Here is a 19364-nt window from a genome sequence, read left to right as displayed (position 1 = left end):
GGTTTGAGGACCTGCACGGTAGAGGTTTGTGAGGACCTGCCGGTAGGAGGGTTGTGAGGGACCTGCACGGTAGGAGGGTTGTGGGGGACCTGCACGGTAGGGGGGTTGTGGGGGACCTGCACGGTAGGGGGGTTTGTGGGGGACCTGCACGGTAGGAGGGTTGTGAGGACCTGCACGGTAGGAGGGTTGTGAGGGACCTGCACGGTAGGGGGGTTGTGAGGGACCTGCACGGTAGGGGGGTTGTGAGGGACCTGCACGGTAGGAGGGTTGTGAGGGACCTGCACGGTAGGAGGGTTGTGAGGGACCTGCACGGTAGGAGGGTTGTGAGGGACCTGACGGTAGGAGGGTTGTGAGGGACCTGCACGGTAGGGGGTTGTGAGGGACCTGCACGGTAGGGGGTTTGTGAGGGACCTGCACGGTAGGAGGGTTGTGAGGGACCTGCACGGTAGGAGGGTGTGAGGGACCTGCACGGTAGGAGGGTTGTGAGGGACCTGCACGGTAGGAGGGTTGTGAGGGCCTGCACGGTAGGAGGGTTGTGAGGGACCTGCCACGGTAGGAGGGTTGTGAGGGACCTGCACGGTAGGAGGGTTGTGAGGGACCTGCACGGTAGGAGGGGTTGTGAGGGACCTGCACGGTAGGAGGGTTGTGAGGGACCTGCACGGTAGGAGGGTTTGTGAGGGACCTGCACGGTAGGAGGGTTGTGAGGGACCTCCCACGGTAGGAGGGTTGTGAGGGACCTGCACGGTAGGGGGTTGTGAGGGACCTGCACGGTAGGAGGGTTGTGAGGGACCTGCACGGTAGGAGGGTTGTGAGGACCTGCACGGTAGGGGGTTGTGAGGGACCTGCACGGTAGGGGGTTGTGAGGGACCTGCACGGTAGGAGGGTTGTGAGGGACCTGCACGGTAGGAGGGTTGTGAGGGACCTGCACGGTAGGAGGGTGTGAGGGACCTGCACGGTAGGGGGGTTGTGAGGGACCTGCACGGTAGGAGGGTGTGAGGGACCTGCACGGTAGGAGGGTTGTGAGGGACCTGCACGGTAGGAGGGTTGTGAGGGACCTGCACGGTAGGAGGGTTGTGAGGGACCTGCACGGTAGGGGGGTTGTGAGGGACCTGCACGGTAGGGGGTTGTGAGGGACCTGCACGGACCTGCACGGTGGGGGTGTGAGGGACTGCACGGTAGGGGTTGTGAGGGCCTGCACGGTGGGGTGTGAGGGACTGCACGGTGGGTTGTGAGGGCGCCGTAGGGTGGAGACTACGGTAGGGGTTGTGAGGGACCTGCGGTAGGGGTTGTGAGCCTGCAGGTGGGGGTTGTGAGGGATGCCGGTAGGAGGTGTGAGGGACTGCCTAGGGTTGTGGGGACCTGCACGGTAGGGGGTTGTGAGGACTGAGTAGGGTGTGAGGGACTGACGTAGGAGGGTGTGGGGACTGCACGGTAGGGGTTGTGGACCTGCCGGTAGGGGGTGTGAGGGCTGCACGGTAGGGTTGTGAGGGACTGCACGGTGGGGGTGTGGGGACTGCACGGTGGAGGGTTGTGGGGACCTGATGGGGGTTGTGAGGGACCTGCACGGTAGGGTTGTGAGACTGCACGTAGGGTTTGTGGGACGCACGGTGGGGGGTTGGAGACCTGACTAGGGGTGGGGGGTAGGGGGGTTGTGAGGGACCGGTGGGGTTGGGGGACCTGCACGGAGGGGTTGAGGGACCTGACGGTAGGGGTGTGAGGTCACGGTAGGGGGTTGTGAGGGATGCGGAGAGGGTTGTAGGGACTGCACGTAGGGGGTGTAGGGACCTCACGGTAGGAGGGTGGAGGGACCTGACGGTAGGAGGGTTGGGGGACCTCAGGAGGAGGGTGTGAGGGACCGCACGTGGGGGTTGTGGGACCTGCAGGTAGGGGTGTGAGGACTGCCGGTGGGGTTGTGAGACCGCCGGTGGGGGTTGTGAGGGACCTACGGTGGGGGTTGGGGGACCGCAGGTAGGGGGTTGTGAGGACTGCACGTAGGGGGTGTGGGGCCTGACGGGGGTTGTGGGGACCTGCACGGTGGGGGTTTGGACTGCACGGTAGGGGTTGTAGACTGCACGTAGGAGGGGGAGGACTGCACGAGGGGTTGGAGACCTGCACGGTAGGGTTGTGGACTGACGTGGGGTTTGAGGACTGCACGTAGGGGTTGTGGGACCTGCACGGTAGGAGGGTTGTGAGGGACCTGCAGTAGGGGGTTGTGAGGGACCTGCACGGTAGGAGGGTTGTGAGGGGACCTGCACGGTAGGGGGTTGTGAGGGACCTGCACGGGTTAGGAGGGTTGTGAGGGACCTGCACGGTAGGAGGGTTGTGAGGGACCTGCACGGTAGGAGGGGTTGTGAGGGACCTGCACGGTAGGGGGGTTGTGAGGGACCTGCACGGTAGGAGGGTTGTGAGGGACCTGCACGGTAGGAGGGTTGTGAGGGACCTGCACGGTAGGAGGGTTGTGAGGACCTGCACGGTAGGAGGGTTGTGAGGGACCTGCACGGTAGGAGGGTTGTGAGGGACCTGCACGGTAGGAGGGTTGTGAGGGACCTGCACGGTAGGAGGGTTGTGAGGGACCTGCACGGTAGGAGGGTTGTGAGGGACCTGCACGGTAGGAGGGTTGTGAGGGACCTGCACGGTAGGAGGGTTGTGAGGGACCTGCACGGTAGGAGGGTTGTGAGGGACCTGCACGGTAGGAGGGGTTGTGAGGGACCTGCACGGTAGGGAGGGTTGTGAGGGACCTGCACGGTAGGAGGGTTGTGAGGGACCTGCACGGTAGGAGGGTTGTGAGGGACCTGCACGGTAGGGGGGGTTGTGAGGGACCTGCACGGTAGGAGGGTTGTGAGGGACCTGCACGGTAGGGAGGGTTGTGAGGGACCTGCACGGTAGGAGGGTTGTGAGGGACTGCCACGGTAGGAGGGTTGTGAGGGACCTGCACGGTAGGAGGGGTTGTGAGGGACCTGCACGGTAGGAGGGTTGTGAGGGACCTGCACGGTAGGAGGGTTGTGAGGGACCTGCACGGTAGGAGGGTTGTGAGGGACCTGCACGGGTAGGAGGGTTGTGAGGGACCTGCACGGTAGGAGGGTTGTGAGGGACCTGCACGGTAGGAGGGTGTGAGGGACCTGCACGGTAGGAGGGTTGTGAGGGACCTGCACGGTAGGAGGGTTGTGAGGGACCTGCACGGTAGGAGGGGTTGTGAGGGACCTGCACGGTAGGAGGGTTGTGAGGGACCTGCACGGTAGGAGGGTTTGTGAGGGACCTGCACGGTAGGGGGGTTGTGAGGGACCTGCACGGTAGGAGGGTTGTGAGGGACCTGCACGGTAGGAGGGTTGTGAGGGACCTGCACGGTAGGAGGGTTGTGAGGGACCTGCACGGTAGGAGGGTTGTGAGGGACCTGCACGGTAGGAGGGTTGTGAGGGACCTGCACGGTAGGAGGGTTGTGAGGGACCTGCACGGTAGGAGGGTTGTGAGGGACCCTGCACGGTAGGAGGGTTGTGAGGGACCTGCACGGTAGGAGGGTTGTGAGGGACCTGCACGGTAGGAGGGTTGTGAGGGACCTGCACGGTAGGAGGGTTGTGAGGGACCTGCACGGTAGGGGGTTGTGAGGGACCTGCACGGTAGGAGGGTTGTGAGGGACCTGCACGGTAGGAGGGTTGTGAGGGACCTGCACGGTAGGGGGGTTGTGAGGGACCTGCACGGTAGGAGGGTTGTGAGGGACCTGCACGGTAGGAGGGGTTGTGAGGGACCTGCACGGTAGGGGGGTTGTGAGGGACCTGCACGGTAGGAGGGTTGTGAGGGACCTGCACGGTAGGAGGGTTGTGAGGGACCTGCACGGTAGGAGGGTTGTGAGGGACCTGCACGGTAGGAGGGTTGTGAGGGACCTGCACGGTAGGGGGGTTGTGAGGGACCTGCACGGTAGGAGGGTTGTGAGGGACCTGCACGGTAGGAGGGTTGTGAGGGACCTGCACGGTAGGAGGGTTGTGAGGGACCTGCACGGTAGGAGGGTTGTGAGGGACCTGCACGGTAGGAGGGTAGTGAGGGACCTGCACGGTAGGGGGGTTGTGAGGGACCTGCACGGTCGGAGGGTTTGAGGGACCTGCACGGTAGGGGGGTTGTGAGGGACCTGCACGGTAGGGGGGGTTGTGAGGGACCTGCACGGTAGGAGGGTTGTGAGGGACCTGCACGGTAGGAGGGTTGTGAGAGACCTGCACGGTAGGAGGGTTGTGAGGGACCTGCACGGTAGGAGGGTTGTGAGGGACCTGCACGGTAGGAGGGTTGTGAGGGACCTGCACGGTAGGAGGGTTGTGAGGGACCTGCACGGTAGGAGGGTTGTGAGGGACCTGCACGGTAGGGGGGTTGTGAGGGACCTGCACGGTAGGGGGGTTGTGAGGGACCTGCACGGTAGGAGGGTTGTGAGGGACCTGCACGGTAGGGGGGTTGTGAGGGACCTGTACATCAACTTCATGGACGGACATTGTTCATAAAGATGAGAACCTCATACATTCACATGAGCATCAGAGTGACCTGACCATGTAGAGAAGCACATCTGTCGCTTTGCTGGAGAGTGAGTGAGTGTGCGAGGTTAAGTGGACAAGGATGTGTTGAGGGAAGTCGTCACTCTACTGGAAGATGGTACACTTAGGCGACACATACAAGGTCATGATAACGTTAAAACTGAGCAATGTTACACCCCAGCTGGGAGGCTAACACAGCAGGACACAGAGCAATGTTACACCCCAGGTGGGAGGCTAACACAGCAGGACACAGAGCAATGTTACACCCCAGGTGGGAGGCTAACACAGCAGGACACAGCCACAAGCTGTGTAAACTGTATGGCCGAGAGGAAGGATGAACAACTACTGCCTCTCCTTCACACACTACTACTTACCTAACACACTACTACTTACCTAACACACTACTACTTACCTAACACACTACTACTTACCTAACACAATACTACTTACCTAACACACTACCACTTACCTAACACAATACTACTTACCTAACACACTACTACTTACCTAACACACTACTACTTACCTAACACACTACTACTTACCTAACACACTATTACTCACCAGTTGACCTATTGTGTCTCTCTCTCTCTCACCTGCTTGCCGCTGGAGGAGGGGTCAGTCTTGGTCATCATGCACATGAAGAGTTGGTACTGGCTGGTGATGGGCAGGGAGTTCTGGGCGCAGGACATGACTCTGTTACCGTGGCATTCATGAGGGCCGTGTTGACACTGGAAGTGGTAGTCGCCAGTGCCCGTCGGTGTGGCCTGCACGAAGCAAGAGACACACACTTTAGTCACAATCATCTCTCTATATGTGAATGACGGTGCCAATAACATCTCTGCGTTACAACTTTTCCCGACTGATTAATGCCAATATCTTGACATGCCTTGCATGTGACGGGTTAAACACTCCCATTGGTCACATGATGTGGCCTACTATATGTCTACTGACGTCCTACTGATGGTGTTATTGTACTGTAAGGGAGAGATGTTGTTAACATTATCATGCGCTACGTAGGGATGACCACAAAAATGCCATCGCTAAGCATTGTCATGAAAATGATCACCATGGCCATAGATCTTGAAAATCCCATTATTCTATACCTCTCTGCTGCTGATTATGTCACAAGCTACATCATTGAATGTCTTAATGGCTAATACTAAGAACTTTAATTTGTCCCCAGGCAACTTTAAAGCCCATCCTAGTATTTATGAGAGAATTTAGAAACAAGAAAAACATAAAAAATTGTTCAAGACACAACGGTAACGACCAGATAAAGCAAACAGTGGTTGGTCTATAAAGACTGGTGTTGGAGGGTGGGAATCCAGTGTAATGTTGGGATTGGACGACTAACTTTGTTAAGTATTGGCGGCACCTGATGATGAGGTGGGGGATAGTCTCCACGAAACATGTCGTGCCACATGCAGAGAAAAATGACATGTTAAATACAGTTGTATGAACTCATACTGAAGTGCGATTTCACCTTCACACTATCATCACGGACAAGTGTGATCATAATCTATATATATATATATATATATATATATATATATATATATATATCATCCCTGGGGATAGGGGAGAAAGAATACTTCCCACGTATTCCCTGCGTGTCGTAGAAGGCGACTAAAAGGGGAGGGAGCGGGAGGCTGGAAATCCTCCCCTCTCTTTTTTTTTTTTTTCCAAAAGAAGAAACAGAGAAGGGGACCGGGTGAGGATATTGGATATTCCCTCAAAGGCCCAGTCCTCATCCTCTGTTGTTAACGCTACCTCGCTAATGTGGGAAATGGCGATTAGTATAAATATATATATATATATATATATATATATATATATATATATATATATATATATATATATATATATATATATATATATATATATATATATATATATATATATCTATTCCTATGAGTCCACAGGGAAAATGAAACACGATAAGTTGCCAAGTGCACTTTCGTGTAATAATCACATCTTTAGGGGATACACAATAGAGAAATATAACAGTCAGTTGATATATATCGAAGAGACGAAGCTAGGACGCCATTTGGTAAACATGCGATTGTCCAAGACAGACAACGAGCGTTCATAAACTTAACATTTTACAAATTCTATCAACAATATATATATATATATATATATATATATATATATATATATATATATATATATATATATATATATATATATATATATATATATATGTCGGCAAAACCACAAGGAAACGGAAAATACAGTGTGAAGTGCTTTGGTATAACAACATCGTTAGAGAACCAGAATATAGCATACCAGAAGCCACTGGGCGGGTCAGGTGTGGAATTAAGAAACAGGTGAAGAGGTCAGGGTACAGGTCACCCTAGACGACCTTACCTCTCTCAAGTTACAAACTCAGGTTAACAAATGTTCTGGGAAACATATTTCAATTTTTTCACTGAAGAAATGATTCCTACTGATAACTCTGGTCTTAAGAGACGACTCAATATTATTTCTATCCATTACTGAGTCACTGTATGTGATAACACTGCTCCTGTTAGTTTGATGACCAAAGTGTTTCAGGTAGACAAATAGTGCACTGGATTCTTGGCTATACCCTAACTATATGCTATTTAACCTTACCAGTTTGACAAATGGAAAACTGATGACACTCTTTACAGGGGATGTTGTATACATAACCCCTCTGAGAAGTTACATTATTTCTGATGGTAGTTTCCTGACCGGATTATCATTGCTGAAGACCACATTATTATCAAAAGTTTCTAACAAAATAGTCAGTTCAAGCAAGTTCTCACAATAGGGTGATACTATCCTGTTTTTGATCACAAATAGTTCTTTTGGTTGAACATTGTGAAATGACATTCTAGCAAAATTATAAGCTGAATCATAGAAATGTTTAGGTTGCTGTAATTCATCAAATGTCATATCTATTGTAGAGTTTATCGTCAATTAATTATGGACTACATATGCAAAATACTCGAAGAAACATTGATGAAAACATAACGTTTTACTTTATGGTGTTGAGTAAACAACTGGTAAATCCATGAACAGATGTTTGCGGGTTTACGATATATACTAAATGTTCGATCTTTTTTTATCCATAAAATGGCCAATGTATTGCCTGTTTCACTTTCAAGAGTGAACTTTACCGAGGCTACCAAACAATTCAAATTGTTCAAAAATAAATTTTTATGTTTATCAATAGACCACAAACAAAGACTATCAACAAACCTGTACCATTTGATATTACTAGATATCATAACGTACTTTGCTGTAAAAAAAAAAAAATTGATCTTTTTTTGAGAGCAAGACGCTTCCAGTAGCAAGGGAAAGTAGACTTCTTTGGAGTGAGAAGTTCTTTGACGACTCTGTCCGACCAGTGATATAGCCTTGCCAGAGGTCACTTTCCGCCCGCGGAACAGGCAGCGACCAGTAATATTATCTATTTTCCAAACTTGATCGCCGTTCTCTGTGTTAGTGAAGTAGCGTAAGAAACAGAAGAAAGGCCATATCCGCCCACATCCATTCTTTAGCTTTCATGTTTAATGCATCGAAACCAAAGCTCCCTATCCAGGCCCCACAGACCTTTCTATGGTTTACCTCGGACGTTTCAGATGCCCTGGTTCAGTCCACTGACGGCACGTCGACCTCTTCTAACTTCCTCTTTCCCGTGCACGCCTTTCACACTTCTGCATGTTCATTCCTCGATCGCTCAAAATCTTTTTTACTCCATCCTTTCATCTCCAATTTAGTCTACCCATTCTCTTTGTTCCCTCCAATTATGATATATATCCTCTTTGTCAACTTTCCCTCACCTCATTCTTTCCATATATCCAAACCATTTCAACACACCCTCTTCTGCTCTCTCAAACGCACACTTTTTATTACCACACATCGCTCTTATCCTTCCAATATTTATTCGATCAAACCACCTCACATCACATATTGTCCTCAAGCATTTCATTTCCAACACGTCCACCCTCCGTGCAACCCTATCTATAGCCCACGGCTCACAACCGTATAACATTGTTGGAACTACTATTCCTTCAAACATACCCATTTTTGCTCTCCGAGATAAAGTTCTCTTTTTTCACACGTTCTTCAGCGCTCCCAGAACCTTCACCACCTCCCTCACCCTATGACTCGTTTGCACTTCCATGGCTCCATACGTTGCCATGTTAACTCCCAAGTATCTAAATACTTTGCTTCCTCCAATTTTTCTCCATTCAAACTAGCATCCCAAGTAAGATGTCCCTCAACCCTACTGAACCTAATACCCTTGCTCTTATTCACATTTACTCTCAACTTTCTCGTTTCACACACTTTCCCAAACTCAGTCACCAACTTATGCAGTTTCTCACACGAATGAGCCACCGGTGCTGTATCATCGGCGAACAACAACTGACTCACTTCCCAGGCCCTCTTATCTTCAACTGACTGCACACTCGCCCCTCTCCCCAAGACGCTCGCATTCACCTCCCTCACCACCCCATACATAAATAAATTAAACAACCATGGGGACATCACACACCCCTGCTGCAGACCGATCTCTACCTGGAAACATTCACTCTCCTCTCTTCCTACTCGTACACATGCCTTACACCATTGACAAGAACTTCTCACTGCTTCTAGCAGCTTTCCTCCCACACTGTGTATCCTTAATACCCTCCACATAGCATCTCTATCAACCCTATTATATGCTTTCTCCAGTTCCATAAATGCCATACAGAAATCCATCTGTTTTCTAAGTATTTCTCACATACATTCCTTAAACCAAACACCTGTCCACACATCCTCTACCATTTCTGAAACCACACTGCTCCTCCCCAGTCTGATGCTCTGTACATGCCTTTACCTACTTAATCAATAACCTCCCATACATCTTACCAAGCACACTCAACAAACTTATACCTCAGTAGTTTGAACACTCACCTTTATCCCCTTTGCCTTTGTACAATGGCACCATGCATGTATTCCCCCAGTCTTCAGGCACCATACTGTGATCTATACATATTTTAAATATCTTTACGAATCAATCAAAAACAAATTCACGCCCTTGATAAATTCAGTACCATCAACTCCAGCCGCCTTGCCACATTTCATCTTCCGAAAGGCTCTCACCACGTCTTCTCTATTTACCAAACATGACTCTCTCACTTTGCATACCACCCCCGACCAAAACACCCTACATCTACCAATCTATCATCAAACACATTTAACAATAATTCAAAATACTCACTCCATCTCCTCTTCCTCCTCACATCACATACTGTCCTCATTCATTGCATATCCATTACGTCCATCCTTTTCTGTTGCGTTTATGGCCCAAGACCACGTCCATACAACACCGTCGGGGCAACTATGCCATCAAACATTGCTATCGTAGTCTTAGCAGAAAATGACCGCTCCCTTCACCCATGCCGGAGTACCACTATATACGTGGGTGTACAAAGCAACACATATACTCCACATAAAATGACGTAGACACGACAAAACACCATACAGGAACACTAAACAATCTCGCTCTCCCTCCTTCCATCCCCTTCCCCCCCCTCTCTCTCTCTTTCGGTCTTTGTGTATGTGTGTGAGAGAGAGACAGAGATAATCAAGCCACATCCGTCGAGACAGATGCCTCCATGTAAAGTCGGGTGGAGTCGACATAACAACGAAGGATGACCAGACGGTGTACCATGGAGTCTACATGAAGGATGACGAGATGGTGTACCATGGAGTCTACATGAAGGATGACCAGATGGGGTACCATGGAGTCTACATGAAGGATGACCAGATGGTGTACCATGGAGTCTACATGAAGGATGACCAGATGGTGTACCATGGAGTCTACATGAAGGATGACCAGATGGTGTACCATGGAGTCTACATGAAGGATGACGAGATGGTGTACCATGGAGTCTACATGAAGGATGACCAGATGGTGTACCATGGAGTCTACATGAAGGATGACCAGACGGTGTACCATGGAGTCTACATGAAGGATGACCAGATGGTGTACCATGGAGTCTACATGAAGGATGACCAGATGGTGTACCATGGAGTCTACATGAAGGATGACCAGATGGTGTACCATGGAGTCTACATGAAGGATGACCAGATGGTGTACCATGGAGTCTACATGAAGGATGACCAGATGGTGTACCATGGAGTCTACATGAAGGATGACGAGATGGTGTACCATGGAGTCTACATGAAGGATGACCAGATGGTGTACCATGGAGTCTACATGAAGGATGACCAGACGGTGTACCATGGAGTCTACATGAAGGATGACGAGACGGTGCACCATGGAGTCTACATGAAGGATGACCAGATGGTGTACCATGGAGTCTACATGAAGGATGACCAGATGGTGTACCATGGAGTCTACATGAAGGATGACGAGATGGTGTACCATGGAGTCTACATGAAGGATGACCAGATGGTGTACCATGGAGTCTACATGAAGGATGACCAGATGGTGTACCATGGAGTCTACATGAAGGATGACCAGATGGTGTACCATGGAGTCTACATGAAGGATGACCAGATGGTGTACCATAGAGTCTACATGAAGGATGACCAGATGGTGTACCATGGAGTCTACATGAAGGATGACCAGATGGTGTACCATGGAGTCTACATGAAGGATGACGAGATGGTGTACCATGGAGTCTACATGAAGGATGACCAGACGGTGTACCATGGAGTCTACATGAAGGATGACCAGATGGTGTACCATGGAGTCTACATGAAGGATGACCAGACGGAGTACCATGGAGTCTACATGAAGGATGACCAGACGGTGTACCATGGAGTCTACATGAAGGATGACCAGATGGTGTACCATGGAGTCTACATGAAGGATGACCAGATGGTGTACCATGGAGTCTACATGAAGGATGACCAGACGGTGTACCTTGGAGTCTACATGAAGGATGACCAGATGGTGTACCATGGAGTCTACATGAAGGATGACCAGACGGTGTACCATGGAGTCTACATGAAGGATGACCAGATGGTGTACCATGGAGTCTACATGAAGGATGACCAGATGGTGTACCATGGAGTCTACATGAAGGATGACCAGACGGTGTACCATGGAGTCTACATGAAGGATGACCAGATGGTGTACCATGGAGTCTACATGAAGGATGACCAGATGGTGTACCATGGAGTCTACATGAAGGATGACCAGATGGTGTACCATGGAGTCTACATGAAGGATGACCAGATGGTGTACCATGGAGTCTACATGAAGGATGACCAGATGGTGTACCATGGAGTCTACATGAAGGATGACCAGATGGTGTACCATGGAGTCTACATGAAGGATGACGAGATGGTGTACCATGGAGTCTACATGAAGGATGACCAGACGGTGTACCATGGAGTCTACATGAAGGATGACCAGATGGTGTACCATGGAGTCTACATGAAGGATGACGAGATGGTGTACCATGGAGTCTACATGAAGAATGACCAGATGGTGTACCATGGAGTCTACATGAAGGATGACCAGATGGTGTACCATGGAGTCTACATGAAGGATGACCAGATGGTGTACCATGGAGTCTACATGAAGGATGACCAGATGGTGTACCATGGAGTCTACATGAAGGATGACCAGACGGTGTACCATGGAGTCTACATGAAGGATGACGAGATGGTGTACCATGGAGTCTACATGAAGGATGACCAGACGGTGTACCATGGAGTCTACATGAAGGATGACCAGACGGTGTACCATGGAGTCTACATGAAGGATGACGAGATGGTGTACCATGGAGTCTACATGAAGGATGACCAGATGGTGTACCATGGAGTCTACATGAAGGATGACCAGATGGTGTACCATGGAGTCTACATGAAGGATGACCAGACGGTGTACCATGGAGTCTACATGAAGGATGACCAGACGGTGTACCATGGAGTCTACATGAAGGATGACGAGATGGTGTACCATGGAGTCTACATGAAGGATGACCAGATGGTGTACCATGGAGTCTACATGAAGGATGACCAGATGGTGTACCATGGAGTCTACATGAAGGATGACCAGACGGTGTACCATGGAGTCTACATGAAGGATGACGAGATGGTGTACCATGGAGTCTACATGAAGGATGACGAGATGGTGTACCATGGAGTCTACATGAAGGATGACGAGATGGTGTACCATGGAGTCTACATGAAGGATGACCAGATGGTGTACCATGGAGTCTACATGAAGGATGACCAGACGGTGTACCATGGAGTCTACATGAAGGATGACCAGATGGTGTACCATGGAGTCTACATGAAGGATGACGAGATGGTGTACCATGGAGTCTACATGAAGGATGACGAGATGGTGTACCATGGAGTCTACATGAAGGATGACCAGATGGTGTACCATGGAGTCTACATGAAGGATGACGAGATGGTGTACCATGGAGTCTACATGAAGGATGACCAGATGGTGTACCATGGAGTCTACATGAAGGATGACCAGATGGTGTACCATGGAGTCTACATGAAGGATGACCAGATGGTGTACCATGGAGTCTACATGAAGGATGACCAGACGGTGTACCATGGAGTCTACATGAAGGATGACCAGACGGTGTACCATGGAGTCTACAATAGTGTGGTAAGAGCAGAAAGACGTGTAGCTACCTCGACGCACAGTTTCTCTTTCTTGCTATTGATTCAAGTTCTGCTCAAACTTTCGTTTCGTATCATCTGAAGTGATTGAGTTTTACATAAACTTGAACGAAAAATGAAGATATCAGCTGTACAACACCAGCTTTTGTGTTCACAAAGAATGTGTGTGTGTGTGTGTGTGTGTGTGTGTGTGTGTGTGTGTGTGTGTGTGTGACCTGTTCTCGTAAGGAGCGGCCGTAGGTCCAGGTGTTACTGGTGTGTTCGTGTGTAGATGCTTGTGTTCGTGGGTAGGAGAATGACTGGGTCATCGATAACACGAATGAAGAACACAGGGGAGAGTAGCCCGGATGTACTGTACCATCGACTGGGGAGATGAAACAACTCCCCGCTCCCGACACCTGGCCTTGCCAGACTGATCTGCTCCCCAGTCCCACCCCATATGACCTCCCCAGACTGATCTGCTCCCCAGTCCCACCCTATATGACCTCCCCAGACTGATCTGCTCCCCAGTCCCACCCTATATGACCTCCCCAGACTGATCTGCTCCCCAGTCCCACCCCATATGACCTCCCCAGACTGATCTGCTCCCCAGTCCCACCCCATATGACCTCCCCAGACTGATCTGCTCCCCAGTCCCACCCCATATGACCTCCCAGACTGATCTACTCCCCAGTCCCACCCCATATGACCTCCCCAGACTGATCTGCTCCCCAGTCCCACGCCATATGACCTCCCCAGACTGATCTGCTCCCCAGTCCCACCCCATATGACCTCCCAGACTGATCTACTCCCCAGTCCCACCCCATATGACCTCCCCAGACTGATCTACTCCCCAGTCCCACCCTATATGACCTCCCCAGACTGATCTACTCCCCAGTCCCACCCCATATGACCTCCCCAGACTGATCTACTCCCCAGTCCCACCCTATATGACCTCCCCAGACTGATCTACTCCCCAGTCCCACCCCATATGACCTCCCCAGACTGATCTACTCCCCAGTCCCACCCTATATGACCTCCCCAGACTGATCTACTCCCCAGTCCCACCCCATATGACCCCCCCAGACTGATCTGCTCCCCAGTCCCACCCCATATGACCTCCCCAGACTGATCTACTCCCCAGTCCCACCCCATATGACCTCCCCAGACTGATCTACTCCCCAGTCCCACCCCATATGACCTCCCCAGACTGATCTGCTCCCCAGTCCCACCCCATATGACCTCCCCAGACTGATCTACTCCCCAGTCCCACGCCATATGACCTCCCCAGACTGATCTGCTCCCCAGTCCCACACTATATGATCTCCCCAGACTGATCTGCTCCCCAGTCCCACCCCATATGACCTCCCCAGACTGATCTGCTCCCCAGTCCCACCCCATATGACCTCCCCAGACTGATCTGCTCCCCAGTCCCACCCCATATGACCTCCCAGACTGATCTACTCCCCAGTCCCACCCCATATGACCTCCCCAGACTGATCTGCTCCCCAGTCCCACGCCATATGACCTCCCCAGACTGATCTGCTCCCCAGTCCCACCCCATATGACCTCCCAGACTGATCTACTCCCCAGTCCCACCCCATATGACCTCCCCAGACTGATCTACTCCCCAGTCCCACCCTATATGACCTCCCCAGACTGATCTACTCCCCAGTCCCACCCCATATGACCTCCCCAGACTGATCTACTCCCCAGTCCCACCCTATATGACCTCCCCAGACTGATCTACTCCCCAGTCCCACCCCATATGACCTCCCCAGACTGATCTACTCCCCAGTCCCACCCTATATGACCTCCCCAGACTGATCTACTCCCCAGTCCCACCCCATATGACCCCCCCAGACTGATCTGCTCCCCAGTCCCACCCCACATAACCTCCCCAGACTGATCATAGTGAGGGAGGTGGTGCGGGCATGTATCATGCTCCAGGCAAGGCCATCTCGGGTGAAGGAACAAATTACAGAAAATAGACATTAAGGAAGACGGCAGGAGGTCGTAAACATGGCTCTTCCGTGACTGAAGGTTATATGAGGAGGGAAAGACATGAGATAACAGCCAGTCCTGGAGTGGCTGACCTCCACACACAAACTGTGGGAAGCACCAGCCAAACACGCGCCACGGGTCCCACCCATTCCAAATGCTGCGCAGGTTCGAAGTGAGAGAGGAAGTATGACAAGTATGAGAGAGAGAACGAGTATTACAGGGAGGAAAAGTGAGCTGAAGTATGAAAAGTGGAAGTATCATCATAAGAGGAAATACGGTCAGAAATGAAGAAAGAAAGCAAGTGATAACACAGGAGGGGAGGTCGCTCCATCCACGATGGAACAGCCAGAGAGGAAGCTTTGCATCACACAACAGAGAGGAGCAAGGAAAACAAAGGAAAGGAGACGTCGAGGAACAAGACAAATGTTTGACCAAATCCCTGAGAGGAGGACTAGAGGTGAGTCACATAGCAGAGATCACCAGCAGACGTAACGCTGCCAAATACGTACTAATTATGTGAAGGAAGGAAGGAAGGAGAAGTCTTAGTGAAGACCAATGTGAAGGAAGGAAGGGAGGAGGAGTCTTAGCGAAGACCAATGTGAGGGAAGGAAGGAAGGAAGGGAGGAGGAATCTTAGTGAAGACCAATGTGAAGGAAGGAAGGGAGGAGGAGTCTTAGCGAAGACCAATGTGAGGGAAGGAAGGAAGGAAGGAAGGAGAAGTCTTAGTGAAGACCAATGTGATGGAAGGAAGGGAGGAGGAGTCTTAGCGAAGACCAATGTGAGGGAAGGAAGGAAGGAAGGAAGGAAGGGAGTAGGAGTCTTAGTGAAGACCAATGTGAAGGAAGGAAGGAAGGAAGGAAGGAAGGAAGGAAGGAAGGAAGGAAGGAAGGAAGGAAGGAAGGAAGGAGAAGTCTTAGTGAAGACCAATGTGAAGGAAGGAAGGGAAGAGGAGTCTTAGCGAAGACCAATGTGAGGGAAGGAAGGAAGGAAGGGAGGAGGAGTCTTAGTGAAGACCAATGTGAAGGAAGGAAGGGAGGAGGAGTCTTACCGAAGACCAATGTGATGGAAGGAAGGAAGGAAGGGAGGAGGAGTCTTAGCGAAGACCAATGTGAGGGAAGGAAGGAAGGAAGGGAGGAGGAGTCTTAGTGAAGACCAATGTGAAGGAAGGAAGGAAGGAAGGAGGAGTCTTAGTGAAGACCAATGTGAAGGAAGGAAGGGAGGAGGAGTCTTAGCGAAGACCAATGTGAGGGAAGGAAGGAAGGAAGGAAGGAAGGGAGTAGGAGTCTTAGTGAAGACCAATGTGAAGGAAGGAAGGAAGGGAGGAGGAGTGTTAGTGAAGACCAATGTGAAGGAAGGAAGGAAGGAAGGGAGGAGGAGTGTTAGTGAAGACCAATGTGAAGGAAGGAAGGAAGGAAGGGAGGAGGAGTGTTAGTGAAGACCAATGTGAAGGAAGGAAGGAAGGGAGGAGGAGTGTTAGTGAAGACCAATGTGAAGGAAGGAAGGGAGGAGGAGTGTTAGTGAAGACCAATGTGAAGGAAGGAAGGAAGGAAGGAGGAGTCTTAGTGAAGACCAATGTGAAGGAAGGAAGGAAGGAAGGAAGGGAGGAGGAGTCTTAGTGAAGACCAATGTGAAGGAAGGAAGGAAGGAAGGAAGGGAGGAGGAGTCTTAGTGAAGACCAATGTGAAGGAAGGAAAGAAGGAAGGAGGAGTCTTAGTGAAGACCAATGTGAAGGAAGGAAGGAAGGGAGGAGGAGTCTTAGTGAAGACCAATGTGAAGGAAGGAAGGAAGGGAGGAGTCTTAGTGAAGACCAATGTGAAGGAAGGAAGGAAGGAAGGAAGGGAGGAGGAGTCTTAGTGAAGACCAATGTGAAGGAAGGAAGGAAGGAAGGAAGGGAGGAAGAGTCTTAGTGAAGACCAATGTGAAGGAAGGAAGGAAGGAAGGGAGGAGGAGTCTTAGTGAAGACCAATGTGAAGGAAGGAAGGAAGGGAGGAGGAGTGTTAGTGAAGACCAATGTGAAGGAAGGAAGGAAGGGAGGAGGAGTCTTAGTGAAGACCAATGTGAAGGAAGGAAAGAAGGAAGGAGGAGTCTTAGTGAAGACCAATGTGAAGGAAGGAAGGAAGGGAGGAGGAGTCTTAGTGAAGACCAATGTGAAGGAAGGAAGGAAGGAAGGGAGGAGGAGTCTTAGTGAAGACCAATGTGAAGGAAGGAAGGAAGGAAGGAAGGGAGGAAGAGTCTTAGTGAAGACCAATGTGAAGGAAGGAAGGAAGGGAGGAGGAGTCTTAGTGAAGACCAATGTGAAGGAAGGAAGGAAGGGAGGAGGAGTCTTAGTGAAGACCAATGTGAAGGAAGGAAGGAAGGGAGGAGGAGTCTTAGTGAAGACCAATGTGAAGGAAGGAAAGAAGGAAGGAGGAGTCTTAGTGAAGACCAATGTGAAGGAAGGAAGGAAGGGAGGAGGAGTCTTAGTGAAGACCAATGTGAAGGAAGGAAGGAAGGAAGGGAGGAGGAGTCTTAGTGAAGACCAATGTGGCGATGTTTGCAGGGGTTAGGTTAGGTCTTCAGTCTTCAGGATGGGCTGCACCAAGGCAAGCTTCCAAGTGGAAGGGAAAGTTCTGGGTTTTTAGACAGAGGCGAAATAGGCGAGCGATGACATAATGGTTCACAGGTACATGGCATCAGGACACGCGGAGGTTCACCATCTGAGCCTCACGCCTTGACCACCTGGAAGTGGAAGATCCTACGTCAGGAGAGATTATCAGTTGGTATATGGTTAGTGGAAGATGGTATAGGTTCAGTGGGAGGAGATGGTATAGGTTCAGTGGGAGGAGATGGGCTGGAGGATTGGTGGCTGAAACATTCAATACTGAGACAGAGGAGAAGGTGACATAAAGGACAACTTTATCAGTTGTAGAGTTAGCAAGAGAGTGATGATCAGGTCTGAGAAGAATAGGAAATGGTGAAGTACAGAAGTTGTTGGAGAGTTTCATGGTTCGGTACACACCGTCCCTGATCGACAGGAGGGATCAAACCACGAGTGTGGAGAAAGAAGTTCCCCAGATGGGGTGTATGCCTCAACCCCAGCCATGATAACCTCTGCTATACGTTCAGCACAACAGGAGGCATCTCGACCACAGAAGCAGGACCCATCCCAGGAAAGTCAGTTAGGATGGTGGACAAGGATAACCTTTGAACTCTGCTAAAATACCAAAGCTGAGGTTTGCAGTTGTGATAAGTACAGATAAGATTGTGGTCAGGGGAGACTACTGAGGAAGAGCTGGTGTATATACGTGTAGTAAGATTGTGGTCAGGGGAGACTACTGAGGAAGAGGTGGTGTATATATGTGTAGTAAGATTGTGGTCAGGGGAGACTACTGAGGAAGAGGTGGTGTATATACGTGTAGTAAGATTGTGGTCAGGGGAGACTACTGAGGAAGAGCTGGTGTATATACGTGTAGTAAGATTATGGTCAGGGGAGACTACTGAGGAAGAGGTGGTGTATATATGTGTAGTAAGATTGTGGTCAGGGGAGACTACTGAGGAAGAGGTGGTGTATATACGTGTAGTAAGATTGTGGTCAGGGGAGACTACTGAGGAAGAGGTGGTGTATATATGTGTAGTAAGATTGTGGTCAGGGGAGACTACTGAGGAAGAGGTGGTGTATATACGTGTAGTAAGATTGTGGTCAGGGGAGACTACTGAGGAAGAGGTGGTGTATATATGTGTAGTAAGATTGTGGTCAGGGGAGACTACTGAGGAAGAGGTGGTGTATATACGTGTAGTAAGATTATGGTCAGGGGAGACTACTGAGGAAGAGGTGGTGTATATATGTGTAGTAAGATTGTGGTCAGGGGAGACTACTGAGGAAGAGCTGGTGTATATACGTGTAGTAAGATTATGGTCAGGGGAGACTACTGAGGAAGAGGTGGTGTATATACGTGTAGTAAGATTGTGGTCAGGGGAGACTACTGAGGAAGAGCTGGTGTATATACGTGTAGTAAGATTATGGTCAGGGGAGACTACTGAGGAAGAGCTGGTGTATATACGTGTAGTAAGATTGTGGTCAGGGGAGACTACTGAGGAAGAGGTGGTGTATATACGTGTAGTAAGATTGTGGTCAGGGGAGACTACTGAGGAAGAGCTGGTGTATATACGTGTAGTAAGATTGTGGTCAGGGGAGACTACTGAGGAAGAGCTGGTGTATATACGTGTAGTAAGATTGTGGTCAGGGGAGACTAC

The 19364-nt window shown here is 50.3% G+C and overlaps 1 protein-coding gene across 2 annotated transcripts in view; it reads right to left on the bottom strand.

Moving 5' to 3' along the window:
* LOC139758183 (gamma-interferon-inducible lysosomal thiol reductase-like) overlaps positions 1–19364 on the bottom strand; it is a 286092-nt gene that overhangs the window by 17790 nt on the left and 248938 nt on the right. For both annotated transcript variants that reach the window (XM_071679391.1, XM_071679392.1), the window contains one exon: positions 5108–5278. In XM_071679391.1, the coding sequence (XP_071535492.1) occupies positions 5108–5278 (171 nt within the window). The remainder of the gene's footprint in view (positions 1–5107; positions 5279–19364) is intronic.

The sequence above is a fragment of the Panulirus ornatus genome, chromosome 29 (assembly GCF_036320965.1).
Source record: "Panulirus ornatus isolate Po-2019 chromosome 29, ASM3632096v1, whole genome shotgun sequence".
Taxonomy (NCBI): domain Eukaryota; kingdom Metazoa; phylum Arthropoda; class Malacostraca; order Decapoda; family Palinuridae; genus Panulirus; species Panulirus ornatus.
Note: the sequence above shows the minus strand (reverse complement) of the source record. Positions and strands in the feature narration are given on the sequence as shown.